This window comes from Neoarius graeffei, chromosome 19, assembly GCF_027579695.1.
Source record: "Neoarius graeffei isolate fNeoGra1 chromosome 19, fNeoGra1.pri, whole genome shotgun sequence".
In the NCBI taxonomy this organism is placed as follows: domain Eukaryota; kingdom Metazoa; phylum Chordata; class Actinopteri; order Siluriformes; family Ariidae; genus Neoarius; species Neoarius graeffei.
In genome coordinates this window covers 27,746,596-27,764,917 of record NC_083587.1, presented here as the reverse complement: position 1 = coordinate 27,764,917, position 18,322 = coordinate 27,746,596, and the positions used below count along the sequence as shown (strand labels likewise).

Below are 18,322 nucleotides of genomic sequence, written 5' to 3'. Positions count from 1 at the left end.
CTACTTTTAGCACTTGTGTGAAAATCTGATGATGTTTTAGGTCAGAAATATAGAAAATTCTAAAGGGTTCACAAACTTTCAAGCACCACTGTATATATCACGAGTGAACAAAACAAATGGCATATTTTTCAATACGAGAAGAAAAACTTCACATCTTTGTGCCACCGTGCAATGTTCTTTATATTGTATAGACACAGCCACAAAAAACTATGCAAGTTAATCAAAAGAATTTTAATCTTGAACCAGTTTGCCATTTTGACAACACACATCAAGTCAGCGGCAAAACACTGGGAGTGATGTCATTGGAGAGAAATATCGGGAATTATTATACATACAGGACACTTTTTTTTTTGAAGGAACGTGTTCTATTCCCTTCTAGCAGGGTTCATTCATTTGGTTTGAAAACATGCAATGTTTTTAGCATGTCACTTATCCTGTGTGTATTGCGTCACTCTACCCAATGGAGAATGAGTGTTGAATATGGTTTACGCTATTGCATGGTTGTCAAGACAACATGACATCACATGTCGGAAATGTAAAACTTCCACGCTAGTGAGCGACTGTGACAATTTGCAAACAAACATGGCCATTAGGTTTGCTTCGTTAAACACGGAAGATTTTGAGAGAATTTTGAAAGAGAAAGACACATTGAACACCGAAGGAATGTGTATGTATAATAATAATAATATTGGCTGGGGGGCAGCACGGCGGTGTAGTGGTTAGCGCTGTCGCCTCACAGCAAGAAGGTCCGGGTTCGAGCCCCGTGGCCGGCGAGGGCCTTTCTGTGCGGAGTTTGCATGTTCTCCCCGTGTCCGCGTGGGTTTCCTCCGGGTGCTCCGGTTTCCCCCACAGTCCAAAGACATGCAGGTTAGGTTAACTGGTGACTCTAAATTGACCGTAGGTGTGAATGTGAGTGTGAATGGTTGTCTATGTGTCAGCCCTGTGATGACCTGGCGACTTGTCCAGGGTGTACCCCGCCTTTCGCCCGTAGTCAGCTGGGATAGGCTCCAGCTTGCCTGCGACCCTGTAGAACAGGATAAGGCGGCTAGAGATAATGAGATGAGAGAGATATTGGCTGGCCTTTTTTCATGGTCTATCAGATATATTCCATTCAGCTAGCATGATACTGAACTCATGTTTGACTCGTTCAGTATCATGCTAGTTGAATGGAATATATCTGATAGACCACAAAAAAAGTCCAGCCAATATTATTTAAATATGTCACTCAGATCCGCGATGTATTTCATATGAAAAATCCGAGTTTTTCAACACGAGAAGATAAACTTCATATCTTCACGCAAACGTGTGATGTTCTGTTTATTACATAGACACATTCACAAACAAAACGTACACAAATTTATCAAAACAATTCATCGATTTCTTCATGAGTGAGGATATTGGAAAATATGTTACTCAACGTCCCGGATGTAGTTCATATGAAAAATACGAACTACATCTGTATATATATACACTGTGTATATATATATATATATATATATATATATATATATATATATATATATATATATATATAAATAAAAGTGGTGGGTGAGGGATGGAGGTTAATTCATTATCATTAATTTGTCTGCTACCTTACAAACCAAACTGCTAACAATTTCATTATCATTGGCAACAAAGAAGTAACAGCTAATCTGGCATCAGTGGTATAAATAATTCTAACAGAATAAAGAACACACACATTATTCAGCTGTATCGACAGAGTTACAGACATTTTTCACACACACACACACACACACACACACACACACACACACACACACACACACCCTTAATCAACATCATTATAAGATTAGATTCAAATAAAATCCAATATATTAAAATATATTAATTATTTCCACAATAGCTAATATTTATATATTACATCATAATACATTTTGTGCACTGACTCGCCTTTTGTGTTTTGTTTTTTTGTTCCAGTCAACTGGGTTTTTCAATTCAGTATATAAATGTATTGTTTTCATGGCAAGAAAGCATGTGTTGAATTGGATTGTAATATATCAACTCTGGGTTTTTGTGCTCAGTGACACCTCTTTGAGATTACAGTTGAAGAGCAGCGCTTGCTTCACTCTGATTTCCCCTGGCAGTGAATTTAAAGTGAGTTAAATCCCACCATGAGTGGATGGACAGAGAGAAGATGAGGGTAATAAGTGTAGGTGAGTATCACACGGGCATGTGCATCTCTGTGTACTCGTCCACTCCCTCTTTCTCATCAAACGTGGGCTCAGCATCATCGGCATCAAGCTGCAGAGAGAGAGAGAGGCAAAAGTGAGACAGCTCTATCTATGTCTGTCTGTCTGTCTGTTTGTTTGTTTAAACTAATAAACACACAGATAATAAAAACTCATGATCATAGTTCGATTTGGGCCTTTTTCCAATCCTGTTTTTGACACTCTTCCATGCCAACTTCCCCTTGGTTTAGTCCCCTTGGCCAGACGAAGCTTTATCATCAGTCTTTATCAGTGCATAAATGGCCATTAAATGACCTGAATCAAATTTGACTTCGGGGCTGTATTCAGAGTCAGCAACTTAAGTCCAGAAGTTATGTCAATATTTACACAGAAAAAATTATGCTTACTCAGGTTACACAGCTACTGAAGTCTGTTTTCTGGGTGAACTGTTCAGATTCAAATGCAAATCACTTGTTCATGGCAAATTTTTTTAAGTAGTTTGAGACAGAGGTCAGAGGCCTTCAAGACCATCACCTTTAAACCCAAGCACATACATTTAAATCCCCCCAAAAAAATCAGGGATAGAAAATACAGACTGTAGAAAGAAATAGCATTTCTTTTCCTTTGCTGTCAAATGTAATACAATATAACATAACATTTAAAAAGAAAACTAATACCAGCATGATGGCGTATGAATGAGAAGATGGCCAGTGTTAAAAGAATAACAGGAATCTAGTATATTGTGAATATACAACTGTATTTAGCTGTATGAATAGTCTTAGTTATGATTATCATGTTAATCACTGCAAATTTGGTTTAATTTCACAACACAGCTTCCATCCTCTTTATTCAGCAGCTTGTAAAATTGCACTTGATCAAGCACATCATATTATTTAGCACATCATGTTATTTTTTCAATTATTATTTATAAAAATATTATTTATTTATAATTCTTATTTTCATCATATTAGTTATTTTTAAATTAATCATATTATTTTATTAGAATTGTATGTAAAATTAAAATGTATTATTATTATTATTTACTCATCATTTTTTAACATTATTTTTCAGCACATCATATTTTTTTATTTTTTTTATTTCACATTCCTGCCCCCTTTACATACCTGCCCACAGTTTAAAGGAAAAGCTGCCCTCACCTGCTATGCTTAGGACTCACTTTATGCATGTTCGTAATTTTATCCATAAAATCTTTATGCATTTATGGCAAGTATGCTCATCAAGTTATAAGTAATATGTCTGATTAAGATGCTTTGTCCTCCAATGTATTCATCTACTAAAAAGGTTACCATGTTTATATACTGTATAACCACTGTGTGCATGTGTATATGTGTGTGTACTCACACATTGCATCTCACGTGTGTTGAATATCCGTGGCAAAATTAACATCCTTAGTGGGACGGTCAGAATGAGGACAAAGGGGAAAGCAAGTGATGCCACCGTTGACATGACTGCCCACAAAACGGCTAAACACACCAACTGCACCCCAGTGAAGAGGTGCATGCGCAGCGTCCGCACCTGAAACACAAATAAACACACTCAGCTCCTTGGGCCAAAGGTCAATCAGTTTAATATTACTAATATATTGATATAATGAACACACAGAGCATGTGAATGGTTGGGCACACAGTGACAGATTTACAGTGAAGTAGTAAATATTTTTTAGAGATTTAATGCAATTCGGATGCCACTAATAAGCTGATCATATAGTGTCATTTATGTTCTGTGTATATTGATTTTCATTATACATCAGTACAGTTATAAGTGCATGTGTCAGTGTGGACCTTGCGGACGTAGATTTCGTCTGGGTGGTATTTAGTTGGCATTAGCAGCAGTTTGATCCTTTCGCTGAGCTGAATGCCGTTGAGTGACATCACACCCATATAGAGGAAAATTCCAAAGAGCACGGCAAGAGGAATCAGACTTAACACTTTACCAATCACGATAGAGAGTCCTAAACGCATACACACACACACACACACACACACACACACACACACACAAAACAAACTCATCAACAGAAAACTATTAATCTTCCTGGCTCTCCAAGTCATCTCCCAACTGCTGTAGTTCTCCTAGTTTCCGGAGCTCTAATAATCCTAGTTTCCCAAGTTTTTCTTGTCCTCATAGTATATAACTGTATCCAAAACCTGATGAGAGACACCAACTTAATAGAATTGAGGAATGTGTGAAGGACATTAGACACTGGATGCTTATTAACTTCCTTCTGCTTAACTCTGACAAGACTGAAGTGCTTGTACTTAGACCACATGCAGCTAGAAGCAAGTTTTCTGATTACGCAGTGACTCTGGATGGCCTTTCTGTTTCTTCACGTGCAGCAGTAAAAGACCTCGGAGTGATTATTGACCCCAGTCTTTCATTTGAAACTCACATTGATAACATTACCCGGATAGCTTTCTTTCATCTCAGAAATATTGCCAAGATAAGAAATTTAATGTCACTACATGACACGGAAAAACTAGTTCATGCTTTCATTACCTCCAGGTTGGATTATTGTAATGCCTTACTGTCTGGATGTTCCAATAAGTGCATAAACAAGCTCCAGTTAGTTCAAAATACAGCAGCAAGAGTCCTTACTAGAACTAGAAAATATGACCACATCACCCCTGTCTTATCCACACTGCATTGGCTCCCAATCAAATTTCGTATTGATTATAAAATACTACTATTGACCTTTAAAGCACTAAATGGTCTCGCACCATAGTACCTGAGTGAACTTCTGGTCCTTTATGACCCGCCACGCCTACTTAGATCAAAAGGTTCAGGCTATCTGCTGGTACCTCGTATAGTGAAGGCTACATCAGGGGGCAGAGCCTTTTCTTACAAAGCCCCACAGTTATGGAACAGCCTTCCAAGTAATGTTCGGGAATCAGACACAGTCTCAGCATTTAATTCTAGGCTGAAAACATATCTCTTTAGTCAAGCCTTTTGTTAATAGTGTTTATGAGGTAAAGGTGTAGATCTACAGTAGAGGGTCCTCAGACAGAGTGTTTTGGTAAACTGGGATGTATGGATGCTGTCAGTCCCCACTCGCTTGCTCACTCAAGTTTGTTGATGGCGTAGTGGCTGCTGCTTTATGTCCTGGGGCTCCCTCATACCTGTGTTACCTTCTGGCTCTCCCCTTTTAGTTATGCTGTCATAGTTAGTTGCCGAAGTCCCTGCTTGTACTCAGTGCAATATGTATACTGCTCCTACTTATTCAGGTGACATTGGGCATACCTAACAACCCGTGTTTCTCTCTCTCTCTCTCTCTCTCTCCCCCCCCCCCCCCAAAAAAAAAAAAAAAATCTGTCCCTCTGAGTTACATGTCAGTCCTGGGATTGAGGTGCTGACCTCTTCTGCTCCTCGGACCTGCCTGATCCATCCTGGTGCCCTGTGTCTGGTTGGAGTCTCATCGCATCGCTCCTGTGGAGGACGGCCCCATACGGACAGTTGAAGGTCACACCTGGAGGACGCTCTGGACACTTACAGTAATGCTTTTATGGCTGAGGACTACAGCTGACTTGCTAACTTTAGGACTGCAGTTGTCATGAACAGTTTTGCACTCAAGTTTCCATCAATGAGGAGTTTATAACATCAACGAAATTGACTTTATGTTAAAACTGTTAATGTTATAGTCATGTTGTCTGTTGTTGCCCAAATTAGGATGGGTTCCCTCTTGAGTCTGGTTCCTCTCTAGATTTTTTCTTCATGTCGTCTGAGGGAGTTTTTCCTTGCCACCTTCACCACAGGCTTGCTCATTGGGGATAGATTAAGGATGAAATTAGCTCATGTTTTAAGTCGTTCAAATTCTGTAAAGCTGTTTTGTGACAATGTTTATTGTTAAAAGCGCTATACAAATAAACTTGACTTGACTCATAGTAACCCTTGTTCTCATCCATAGTTCTCCTATTTACCATAGTTTTCCTACTCATTCTAACTCCCTAAGTTCTTCCGGATTTCTTTATTGCCACAGTGCTTTTTTCCCCTAGTCTTCTCCTGTAGTGTCTGCCGTTTTCTACTCCTTATTGTTTGCATTGTTGCTCTATTTCTCCAAATTTCCTGACAATTTTCTCTACTATTTTGTGTAGTGCTCCTAGCCTCCTTTTTTAATTCTTCCAATTCTTCTAGCTTTCCCATGTTCTCCTAGATTTTATATCGTTCTCGTCACTTCTCTAGTTCTCAGAGTATCTGTTATTATTTTAGTTGTGTTAGTTTCCCTATATGTCCTACTTTATTGACCTAAGTTCCATAGATCCTGTTTCTCTTAGCTTAATCATAGTTTCTTTAATCCTCCTATATTCCCAAGTTCTGTTATCTTAGTTTCAGTAGTGCTCTTAGTTTCTCTATCGTTGTTTTCTTACTTAGTAAGCCTACTTTCTTTGGTAAGAGTTCTAGGTTTTAGTTTGGCATCTTAAAAAAAGGTGTTAAAGTCAACATTGGTGTTCATAATGACATCACTTCTGAAATAAATGTATGTATTTGTTTCATTCTGGATGATGACGGTGATGTGGATGAATAACTCACCTACTAACACGGCCACCAAAAGTCCCGTGACTCGCTGTTCTTTGACCTCTTGAATTCGAGGCTTATCACCAGGGGCAACAGCATTGCTCATCACAGTTAGCGCATTAACATGCGTAACGGATCTGACAGTCGCAGCTGCCATCCACGGTAATCCAAACAAAGCGGAGATCCCACCAAGACACACAATCAACAGAAGGTCTAGATGAAAACCTGAACCTTTGACCAGCATTCTCTCCTTTTTACTCACAATCAGCCTGAACGGAGACGGAGACACAGACAGGACATGATATACAGTATGTTCAGGAATTATTTAAATCATGACATTTCAGTGATGAACTGGTTTACAAAGACTCCAGAACTATGGGTAAAAAACCAGAATTGTGGAGTAATGACATTCCACATGATTCAAAATAACCTAGGGTTACAAATAATCATCACATAGCACCTTATTTTTTAAATTATAGTATTAATAATAATAGCAATCATAGTATTTTCCCCTCACACTCTCTGGAAAATATAAAATGTCCTCAAACTCCACATTACTGCACTTTCTTCTATTCAGAAGACCTCACAATTACTGCTGTATTTTTCATCTAGGCCAATTCAATTCTTCCACCATAGGTTTGATGCTACATTTCAGTTCAAGTCACTCACGTGGTGATTTGTGTCTCCATAAAAATGAGAATAAACACTAGAAGGGCAGGAAGTACGCTGGCTGCCATCATCCATACAGGAAATGAGTTATTAGAGCCGAGAGGGTTCACAATCCAGGTCCTTTTATCAGGGCTTGTCACAGAGAAATTATGAGGAATGCTCAGTTTCTACAATCACAAAACACACCAGCAGCATTTTGTATTATTATTATTATTATTATAATACAGTGTGACTGTTACACACTACTACTAAACTGTAACAGATCAACATAGATAATTTATCATCAGAAGTGGACTGCCTTACTTGTGTGTATGTATCCTGAATACTGTTGTCCACCAGCACCATGATGAAGATGGCGATGGGAACCCCAAAATCTCCAATCACCCTCCTCAGCTGGGATCAAAAATCAGACAGGAGAGATTAGAATCAAAATATTTAGCGCATTCTATCACATTTTGTATCAACTTCTAATTAACACACCATGGGAGGGCTGAAATTTATCAGTAGTTTCACAATGAATTATATTATGAGGTCTCAACAATGGCATGATAAGAATGACATGGGGCAAAATATTACACACACACACACACACACACACCACTACTGATGGTGTGTTACAGATACATTAGCCCAAATCTCTAGAAAGAATTCACCCCCATCTTTGCTCCTTCATGTCATTATGTGTTTTCTTCTTACATCTGGTGGTGTGATTGTGTTAAATTCCAGCAAAGTGGTAAATAATCTGCCTTAAGACATTTGTTAAAAAGTAATCTGATGTGGTTGTGAATAACAACACCTTATTAGCTCTGCTAACTTTGTTCGAGAAGATTATGTTTTCACCTCCATTTGTTTGTCTCTTCCTAACGTAATTCAAAAAGTAGTGAACGGATTCTGATGAAATTTGGTGTACAGCTTTATCCTTGGTGCGGACCAGCTGGCAGATGTTCTCACTGACTTCTTCAACATCTCCCTGAACAACGCCATCATTCGAAAGTGCTTCAAAACCACTACCATCGTCCCTGTGCCAAAGAAGTCTTCAGTGTCCTGCCTTAATGACTGCCATCCCGTTGCACTCACACCCATCATCATGAAGTGCTTCAAGAGGCTCATCATGAGGCACATAAAGACCCTGCTGCCTCCCTCACTGGACCCCCTGCAGTTCGTGTATCGCCATAACCAGTCAACAGATGACACCATAGCCACCACCCTTCATCTGGCCCTTAGCCACCTGGACAAGAAGGACACATACATTCAAATGCTGTTCAGAGACTTCAGTTCAGCATTCAACACAATCATTCCTTAGCAGCTAATTGGAAAGCAGAGCTTGCTGGGCCTGAACACCTCCCTCTGCAACTGGATCCTGGACTCCCTGACTGAGAGACCTCAGTCAGTCGGGATTGGGAGCAGAACTTCCAGCACCACCATACTGAGCACTGGGTCCCCCAGGGCTGTGTACTCAGTCCACTGCTGTTCACTCAGCTGACTCATGACTGTGCAGCAATTCACAGCTCAAACCACATCATCAAGTTTGCTGATGACACAACTGTGGTGGGTCTCATCAGTAAGAATGATAAGGCGGCATACAGAGAGGAGGTACAACAGCTATCGGACTGGTGCAGAGTCAACAACCTGTCTCTGAACATGGACAAAACCAAAGAGATAGTTGTTGACTTCAGAAGAATATGGAGTGACCACTCTCCACTGTACATCGATGGCTCACTCGTGGAGAACGTCAAGAGCACCAAATTCCTTGGTGTTCATCTGGCAGAGAACCTCACCTGGTCCCTCAACACCAGCTCCATAGCCAAGAAAGCCCAGGAGCATCTCTACTTCCTATGGAGGCTGAGGAAAACCCATCTCCTATCACTCATCCTCACTATATTCTACAGAGGGACTATTGAGAACATTCTGAGCAGCTACATCATGGTCTGGTTTGGGAATTGCACCGTCTCAGATCGCAAGATGCTACAGCGGATTGTGAGGACAGCTGAGAAGATCATCGGAGTCTCTCTTCCCTCCATCACAGACATTTACACTACACGCTGCATCTAGAAAGCTACTGGCATTGGGGCCGACCCCACACACCCATCACACAATCTCTTCACCCTCCTGCCATCTGGAAAAAGGTACTGAAGCATTTGGGCCTTCACAGTAAGACTCTGTAACAGTTTCTTTCCACATGCCATCAGACTCCTCAACTCTGAGAGACTGGACTGATATACACGGATTGTTGAATGCACCACTCACACTGCAATCTTTGCACAGTGGACAATCATGTACTATTACTTTACAATGTTTATAATGTATTTCACACACACACAATAATAATAATAATAATAAGTTAAATTTATATAGCGCCTTTCAAGAAACCCAAGGACGCTTTACAATTATAGACAAGGGGAAAAAAATAAAAAAATTAAAAAATAATAATAATAATAAATAATAAAAATAAAAAAATAAAAAGTAAAAAGTCCACCAAGTAGGGGTCAGGATGTAATTCCCGTGGTGCAGCAGCCACAGTCCCACCAAAAGGTGCACGAAAACGAGTCCCACATCTCCAGCACCACCGCCGTGACGCCGTCAGCAACATCGCTCGAACACCACGCCATGGATCCACAAAGCGAGCAGAGAAGCTCCACCACGCAGAGCGCTGGTGTGTCCCAAACCGCCTGCACAGCCGCTGCGATGCCACCGAACAACATCGCTCAGAACATCACGCCAAGCACTAAAGCACAGAGCGCTGGACAACCACGATGTAAAATGAGCAACAGGCTCACTGCAGTCCACAGCTGGGAGCACAGGCATCACCCACAGCGAACCAAGGCCTGGAGGGAACCGACGCCCAAAACTGGGTCCGGAGCTACACCACAACCGGCGGACAAAAACACTCAAACAAACATCAAACTACACAAACACACAGAAAAAAAGAAATAAATAAAATGAAAATAGAAAAATAAAAAAAATAAAATTAAAATAAAAAAAAGCTCTACACAAGATTTACATTTATTTATTCCCTTTTCATATATTACCTCAATATGCACACTCAACTCTGCACTTTATGTTGTTTGTGTAGTTTATTGTCTGCAGTGTTGCACTAGTTGCACTCTTGCACTTTGCGTTGTATTGTAGATTGTACTTGTAGTCCTGTGATGTTTAATGTAAGTGGTAATATTAGGATTCTTAACCATCAACCAAGGCTGCAAACTGGTCTTTAGAGATTTTCTGTAATTACTTGTCTCTGTGTTCCTGGCACTTGTACTTGGTCTCAATCTTGGGCAATCTTGGTCTCATTAAATATGGTCTTGGTCTTGACTGAGACTTGGTAGAAATATTTTTTGTTGCTTTTTCTTTTTTTTTTTTTTGCATGAACACAGTTTGACAATAAGTACCGGTAGTTCTTTCTTCTTGAAAACATCATGACAACTTGATCTTGGATAGTCCTGGTCTTGGACTTGTCTTGGATGGTTTTGACTACAGTCCTGTCCTCAAGTGTTTTGTTGCTCAGGTTTAGCCTTAGCTAAGTGTCACTTTGGAAAAAACTTGTAAAATGAATAAAATATAAGTTTAATAAAGACATCGTCTCACCCTGCCCGGAAAGAAGGCGCTGTTTTTGAATTTGCGCAGGTAAAACGCAATGAAGAACGTCCCTGCCATGAGAACCAGAGAAAGCAGTGCTGTGTTCGGCTTTCCAAGTATCTTCTCCTTTTCCACTGAACTCATGTTTGATGCTAATGTGAAATTCTCTCCCAGTGAGCTCTCCGAGTCATTTAACATGGAGTCATTGAGGATTGAGCAGCGCGTCAGTGGGTGTTCCTTAAAGATCTGCAGGAAAAATAACGCATACTATAAAAACTATATATATTGTAACACTGGACAACAATCATAACCATAACCATGGACAGTTCTTAAATATTCAACCTGACACAGATATTTATTACTGGGGTGCATTCCAGTTTTATGGATTGTTCCATTACTCCAGGGGTTCCCAACCTTTTAATCAGAAGAACCCCTTTTATATAAATTATTTTCCTCAAATACACCTGGAGATGTTAAGGAGGTAAACTTTTAAGTGAAACTTTTGCTTGTTGAATAAGTTTGTTTTACTCATTTGCAGCAAGAAGGTTCTGGGTTTGAACCTTGCGGCCAACTGAGACCTTCCTGTGTGGAGTTTGCATGTTCTCCCTGTGCCTGTGTGGGTTTCCTTCGGGTGCCCCGGTTTCTTCCCACAGTTCAAAGACATGTGGATTAGGTCAGCTGGCTATTCTAAATTGCCTGTGGGTGTGAGTGTGAATGGCTGTTCGTCTCTGTGTTAGCCCCATAACAAATTGGCAACCTGCCCAGGGGGTACCCCTCCTCTCGCCGAAATTCAACTGGGATTGGCTCCAGGTTCCCTCTGCAATCCTGATGGATATAAGGGATGGATGGATGTACTGTAATTGACGTTTCCATCACAGTTTCATGAACCCTCTGTGATGCCACCATGAAACACTGGTTGGGAAACCATGCATTACATCACATTTCAAACCGTATAGTTATCATGCTAGGCAGCAAAGTTGTGAATTAGAATGCTAGCTAGTTATCAAACAAGGTAGTTAACATGCACCTTATTCCATCAAGGGTTTACTTATCACACTAGCTCATAACCAGCAAGTTAGTGATCCAGAATAAGCCCTTTTAATTAAGGCATTTACACAAGTAAACAGCTGTGTCATGGAACACTCCAGTTGGCTGGAAGAGATTCTACATACAGACCTTGATGAGTTTGGAGAAGGTCTCGTAGATGAAGATGAGCGAGATCAGGAATGAGAAAATCTCTTGAGTGAAACGAGAGACGAATCGAACCAGGAAGCTTCCCTCGAATGCCACCATGAGTACCACGATTATGATGAGCCAGAACCCAATCCATACCCGACCTGCCAGGTACTCCAACTCGTTACTCTTACAGAACTATTGGGGGACAGAGTGGACAAACGATAGAGACAGCTTATATCAATGGAGACATTTACAGCCTGAAATTTGTTATTTTCCTACGTAGACCAGCATGACACAGTGTTTTTATTCTTCATACAACAATTTGACAATTTTATTAATTGTAGAAGAAGAAATCTGTTTTATCCATTTATAGTTAGATTTAATGTTGTTGAACATCTGCAAAATCACATATAGCAGTTATAAACAGTTATATGCTCCTTTTTGCTCTCTTGAACTTAAGACAAAAAAATGCAGCTTGTCATGTTACCAAGAAAATGCAAATTGTAAAGTCCTTTATCCTGAAGACTTTCCTATGCTGAAAAGCACAAAAGAATGGCTTTACTTCTAATTGTTGCAATTGCTGATACTGGAGACTCCTTCTGAAAATGCTAAATAAACAGCTCACAGAAAACTTTGCCATATCAACACTTAGCTGTTTTTAAATTGTTTCCTTTTTTATTCTTATTTTTCCCCGATTCCCACCGACCAAACAGGTCTCCTCTGTCACACATCAGCTACCAACCATGGAAGGCGAAGGCTATGACGTGCTTCCAACACAGCAAAATCCCCAGTATTGAATTAACACCCAGAGTGTTGATTTAACACCCTACTGTGTTTATATAGGTCCAACTGGGCATAAATTAACTCTGAAAGTGTTAATTCAACACTGAGGAATTTGCTGTGAACCAACCCTATATTTTCAAACTGCTGCTCATAATATCCACTATTACAGACATCCATGATTGTGTCACTGTAATTGAGAGGGGAGAGAGTGTGCCACCCCTACCTCCCTGAGAGCACGGCCAATTTTGTTCTCTTGAGCTCCCAGCCACAGATACCTGTGGCATCACTGGAATTCAAACTAGCAATCTCCAGGTGATAGGGTGAATGCTTTTTGTTTGTACCACTCAGGAGTCTTAAATAGTTTCTTAACACTTTTATATGGAATGTCTGTTCAAGTCTAAGTTGAGCTTATAGAAAAAATATATTAGAGTGCATTAACATAAACCTGTGATTTGCCTTGCAGCCAGAACTGAACCATGCTGCTCTATATATTCTGATCAATCAGAATTGAGTATTCAACAGTGCTGCACTATAAGATTACAGGAAATATTATGATAAAAGATCACACAGTCTAACTCCTACATTTGACCAGAGGGGAACTGTCGGGGCATTCTAGGCATTCAGAGAAGACCCAAACATATCAGCATTTCTCATCTCATCTCATTATCTCTAGCCGCTTTATCCTTCTACAGGGTCGCAGGCAAGCTGGAGCCTATCCCAGCTGACTATGGGTGAAAGGCGGGGTACACCCTGGACAAGTCGCCAGGTCATCACAGGGCTGACACATAGACACAGACAACCATTCACACTCACATTCACACCTACGGTCAATTTAGAGTCACCAGTTAACCTAACCTGCATGTCTTTGGACTGTGGGGGAAACCGGAGCACCCGGAGGAAACCCACGTGGACACGGGGAGAACATGCAAACTCCACACAGAAAGGCCCTCGCCGGCCACGGGGCTCGAACCCGGACCTTCTTGCTGTGAGGCGACAGCGCTAACCACTACACCACCGTGCCGCCCCATATCAGCATTTCAAATGTTATATTTAATTTCTTTCATTCTTTAAATTCTTTCATAATTTCATTACAATTATTCTCTTCTAATTCTAATTTGGGGTGGCACGGTGGTGTAGTGGTTAGCGCTGTCGCCTCACAGCAAGAAGGTCCGGGTTCGAGCCCCGTGGCCGGCGAGGGCCTTTCTGTGCGGAGTTTGTATGTTCTCCCCGTGTCCGCGTGGGTTTCCTCCGGGTGATCTGGTTTCCCCCACAGTCCAAAGACATGCAGGTTAGGTTAACTGGTGACTCTAAATTGACCGTAGGTGTGAATGTGAGTGTGAATGGTTGTCTGTGTCTATGTGTCAGCCCTGTGATGACCTGGCGACTTGTCCAGGGTGTACCCCGCCTTTTGCCCGTAGTCAGCTGGGATAGGCTCCAGCTTGCCTGCGACCCTGTAGAACAGGATAAAGCGGCTAGAGATAATGAGATGAGATGAATTCTAATTTGGCCTCAGTTTCTATCAAATATGCTTCAGAAATGAAAGGGTTACTGTCCTGAAAACATTAAAATAGAGTTATCCAGTGAGATTTTTGTGTTTGTTGTCTCTAGGCTGAGAAGAGTTTAGAGCTGGCTCACTCATTGGTTAGGACTTCATTGCCAGGACAGAAGGTCATGGCAGTGTATGTTTATGTAGGAAGTGACAGATGAATTAACCAATCAGATATTGATTTAGAGTGGGAGGGACAAAATATTTATTGCCCTAGGCCTTCTCGAAGGCCAATGCGAGCTTAATCATGAGTCAGCGCCATCAGCGCAGCAGTGAAGTCACCTTCCAGCTGGTGTAGCATTCATCAGTAGTGTTAGCGAATGCTAATAAAGTGGCCAAGTCAGTGCTATCGAGAGTAAGTAGCACAGGCTAATGACCAAGAAACTACGATTTCTGTCTCCAGACTCTTCTTCCACGCACACTCACCACGGTATTTTTCACTCAGACTTAAATATTAATTTCCCTGTGTAATTTACTTAGCTATTTTTAAAATCAACACAGACAGCTACACACAACAGAGCTACCTGGCAGCCTGCTGCTAATCCCTTGCAAAATCATTTGCCCTGTTGCTTTTTTGGTGTCTGGCTAAGTTTTGTCTGAGCTCAAGTCCCAGCTCTAATAGTAACAGTTCACCACTGCATTTGACGGGTCAGGTCATGAATTTGAAAAAGCTTTTTGTATTTTATGAAACTTACGGTAAAGAAGGCTTCCTCAAATACTAAAAGCGGCCCGGAGAATCCGACCACCAGCAGTGGTTGTGCTCCCAGCAGGCAAAATATCACTCCCTGAATACACGTAGCAATGATGAGCTCTGACACACCGATCAGACCCTCTGTCTTCTCACCTGCGCGCGCACACACACACACACACACACACACACACACACACACACACACACACACACACACACAGACAAATCCATTTTTAAACTGAAAATCTACAACATATTATGAGTCACAAGCATTAGTTTGTGATTGTATTATGTGGCATTAGAATAGCTAGCTACTATCACTTGCTAGATTAGATTATTTATTATCTCAGTGCATACATGACTTTTTGTACATCATAACAGATTCATTCAGTTTTGCCAGAGCACTCAGAGTGCAAGAGGAAGTGTAGTAAATATTAAATAAGCCAGAGTGTTTGTTCTAACTCACCCAGCAGCCCTCCGAATGTGATGGCAGGAGAAAGAGCAGCGAAATAAATAAATATAATGGCTGCCACACACTGTGGGTTCAGAGCATCTGTAAAGTCACTGATATATTTTGGGTATCTGCGTCGTGCATCTTGGACTAAACCTCCAAATGGCCGACCTGATCGCTTCAGGGGGTCATCATCATCATCATCATCCCCATGGTCTTTGCGTGGTAACAGAAAATCTGCACACGAGACACAAATTCATGTCTGATCTAAGAAGGTTGGACTGTAACATTACTGAAATAATGTTTCTGGAGTGTCCTAAAACATCTGCAGTAATAATAACTTACATTTTATCAACATTCCCAGTTGGACAAAAAATGTAATTTAAATGTTTGAACACTTTGATCTGTAAAAAAAAAAATGCGATGTAAAAATGTTCTCAGAACACCCAGAAACCTGGATAGACTAAACCAAAAGTTCCTAAAACTGTTAACTTTTAAGAAACATTCTGCTAAAAGCTAGTGCTTACTTTCAGTCCCAGTATCAGTATCATGGCCCCTAGTTCTTCTTACTTGTGCTTCTAAATCCTATGTCTAGTTTAACTTTAACATGTAGTCTTTTCTTCTTTTAATCATTAGTTTGCCAGGTTTATGGATGGATTTAATTTTTCAATAAATTTTAAATTTAATGTCACCCAGGATTCTGGATATATATTTAGGTCCTTGAACTAAGAAAATTATATGTAAAAGGAAACAAACCAGATTTGTATTTCCTGAAGGAAATATTAGCACTTGCACTAAAATTCAAGTTTCATGACTCTACCTTAAAAGAGGTAGGAGTCGTAAAATCTATGGGTTCTAATCGGAGATGGAGGGATAAAAAAGAAAGAAAGAAAGAAAGAAAGAAAGAAGAGCACAAACATGTCTAGGCTGGACTAGTCCAAACAAGTCAAGTTTGGAGGTATTATTTTGAAAATTGATTATATGAAGCAGTTTGAAAAATTTTCCCATTCAAAGTCTATGGGAAAAAATAGATAGATTAAAAAAAAGAGAAATGTGGGTGGAATATCAAAATGAAAATAACATAGCCTAAGTGTCATGTCTAAAACCTAGTTCAAAGAAAGTTTGAACTAAGATTCTGTGTTAAGCAGTTCAAGCTGAATTAATTTCACAAAGTCAAGAAGAAGAAGAAGACTAGGGATAACAAAATTGTTCCTTTGAAAGCACTATAATGAAAATAACTCTGAAAAGGAGGCGGCACGGTGGTGTAGTGGTTAGCGCTGTCGCCTCACAGCAAGAAGGTCCGGCGAGGGCCTTTCTGTGCGGAGTTTGCATGTTCTCCCCGTGTCCGCGTGGGTTTCCTCCGGGTGCTCCGGTTTCCCCCACAGTCCAAAGACATGCAGGTTAGGTTAACTGGTGACTCTAAATTGAGCGTAGGTGTGAATGTGAGTGTGAATGGTTGTCTGTGTCTATGTGTCAGCCCTGTGATGACCTGGCGACTTGTCCAGGGTGTACCCCACCTTTCGCCCGTAGTCAGCTGGGATAGGCTCCAGCTTGCCTGCGACCCTGTAGAACAGGATAAAGCGGCTAGAGATAATGAGATGAGAACTCTGAAAAGTTTAATCTGAAAGAGTTTCAGTCTTTAGAAGTTCATATAATAATGAATAAATGGGAATTAATGTACATAAATAATCCATTGGGGCGGCACGGTGGTGTAGTGGTTAGCGCTGTCGCCTCACAGCAAGAAGGTCCTGGGTTCGAGCCCCAGGGCCGGCGAGGGCCTTTCTGTACGGGGTTTGCATGTTCTCCCCGTGTCCGTGTGGGTTTCCTCCGGGTGCTCCGGTTTCCCCCACAGTCCAAAGACATGCAGGTTAGGTTAACTGGTGACTCTAAATTGACCGTAGGTGTGAATGTGAGTGTGAATGGTTGTCTGTGTCTATGTGTCAGCCCTGTGATGACCTGGCGACTTGTCCAGGGTGTACCCCGCCTTTCGCCCGTAGTCAGCTGGGATAGGCTCCAGCTTGCCTGCGACCCTGTAGAAGGATAAAGCGGCTACAGATAATGAGATGAGATGAGATGAAATAATCCATTGAATAGCTATTTTTAAAAGTCACCCGTTTTTGGATATACCTACAGAACTGCATTCTTTATTGTTATAATTTCATCAATAAATCAATAAAATGGTAAAATGCTCAAAATATCAGTATGTCTTTGTATTTATATTGTATTTATTCCAGATGTTCTCTGACCTTTCTCCTCCAAGCTCTTTTTTTCATTATTCATCATACTGATTTCCTGTTCCTCTCGTTTTTTCATCAAATCTCTCTGGAAGTGAGTGATGGAGCGCAGCAGGTCTTCACCCCCAAGGTCAGATGGAGGAAGAACAATGCTACAGTCCAGGAAAGCATTGATCGCATTCAGAAGGTCTTGACGATCATCAGCCAGATACGCAGCTTCATGGAACGACTGGAGGCAAGAATTATTTAATAAGTGCATTCATTAATAACTTATTATGACCACAATGTGACTCTGAAATATATATGTTGTAAATACATACAAGAAAGCCATTTATGGCCAATATTATGGTGCACAGGACTAACTATCAGAGCAAAATGCAAAAACAGGACATGCTGGATACTGTGCTATTTTATATGCTGCTCAAATGAATTTCCCACCATATGCTGATGAAGCTCCTCCAAGGAGTTGAGAAATTA

At 40.7% G+C, this 18,322-nt stretch overlaps 1 protein-coding gene across 5 annotated transcripts in view; it reads right to left on the bottom strand.

Moving 5' to 3' along the window:
- Window positions 1–1,746: 1,746 nt before the first annotated feature.
- Window positions 1,747–18,322, bottom strand: part of LOC132867168 (anion exchange protein 2-like) — a 103,585-nt gene continuing 87,009 nt past the window's right edge. For 4 of the 5 annotated variants that reach the window (XM_060899937.1, XM_060899938.1, XM_060899939.1 and 1 more), the window contains 11 exons: window positions 17,858–18,074; window positions 15,627–15,848; window positions 15,165–15,313; window positions 12,141–12,335; window positions 10,974–11,210; window positions 7,692–7,781; window positions 7,389–7,555; window positions 6,735–6,988; window positions 3,992–4,161; window positions 3,552–3,725; window positions 1,747–2,262 (listed from right to left, as the gene is read on the bottom strand). In XM_060899937.1, the coding sequence (XP_060755920.1) occupies window positions 2,182–2,262; window positions 3,552–3,725; window positions 3,992–4,161; window positions 6,735–6,988; window positions 7,389–7,555; window positions 7,692–7,781; window positions 10,974–11,210; window positions 12,141–12,335; window positions 15,165–15,313; window positions 15,627–15,848; window positions 17,858–18,074 (1,956 nt within the window). In that variant the 3' untranslated portion in view covers window positions 1,747–2,181. Of the gene's footprint in view, window positions 2,263–3,551; window positions 3,726–3,991; window positions 4,162–6,734; window positions 6,989–7,388; window positions 7,556–7,691; window positions 7,782–8,230; window positions 8,617–10,973; window positions 11,211–12,140; window positions 12,336–15,164; window positions 15,314–15,626; window positions 15,849–17,857; window positions 18,075–18,322 lie in introns of those variants that run through there. The other variant, XM_060899941.1, reaches the window with a different exon arrangement.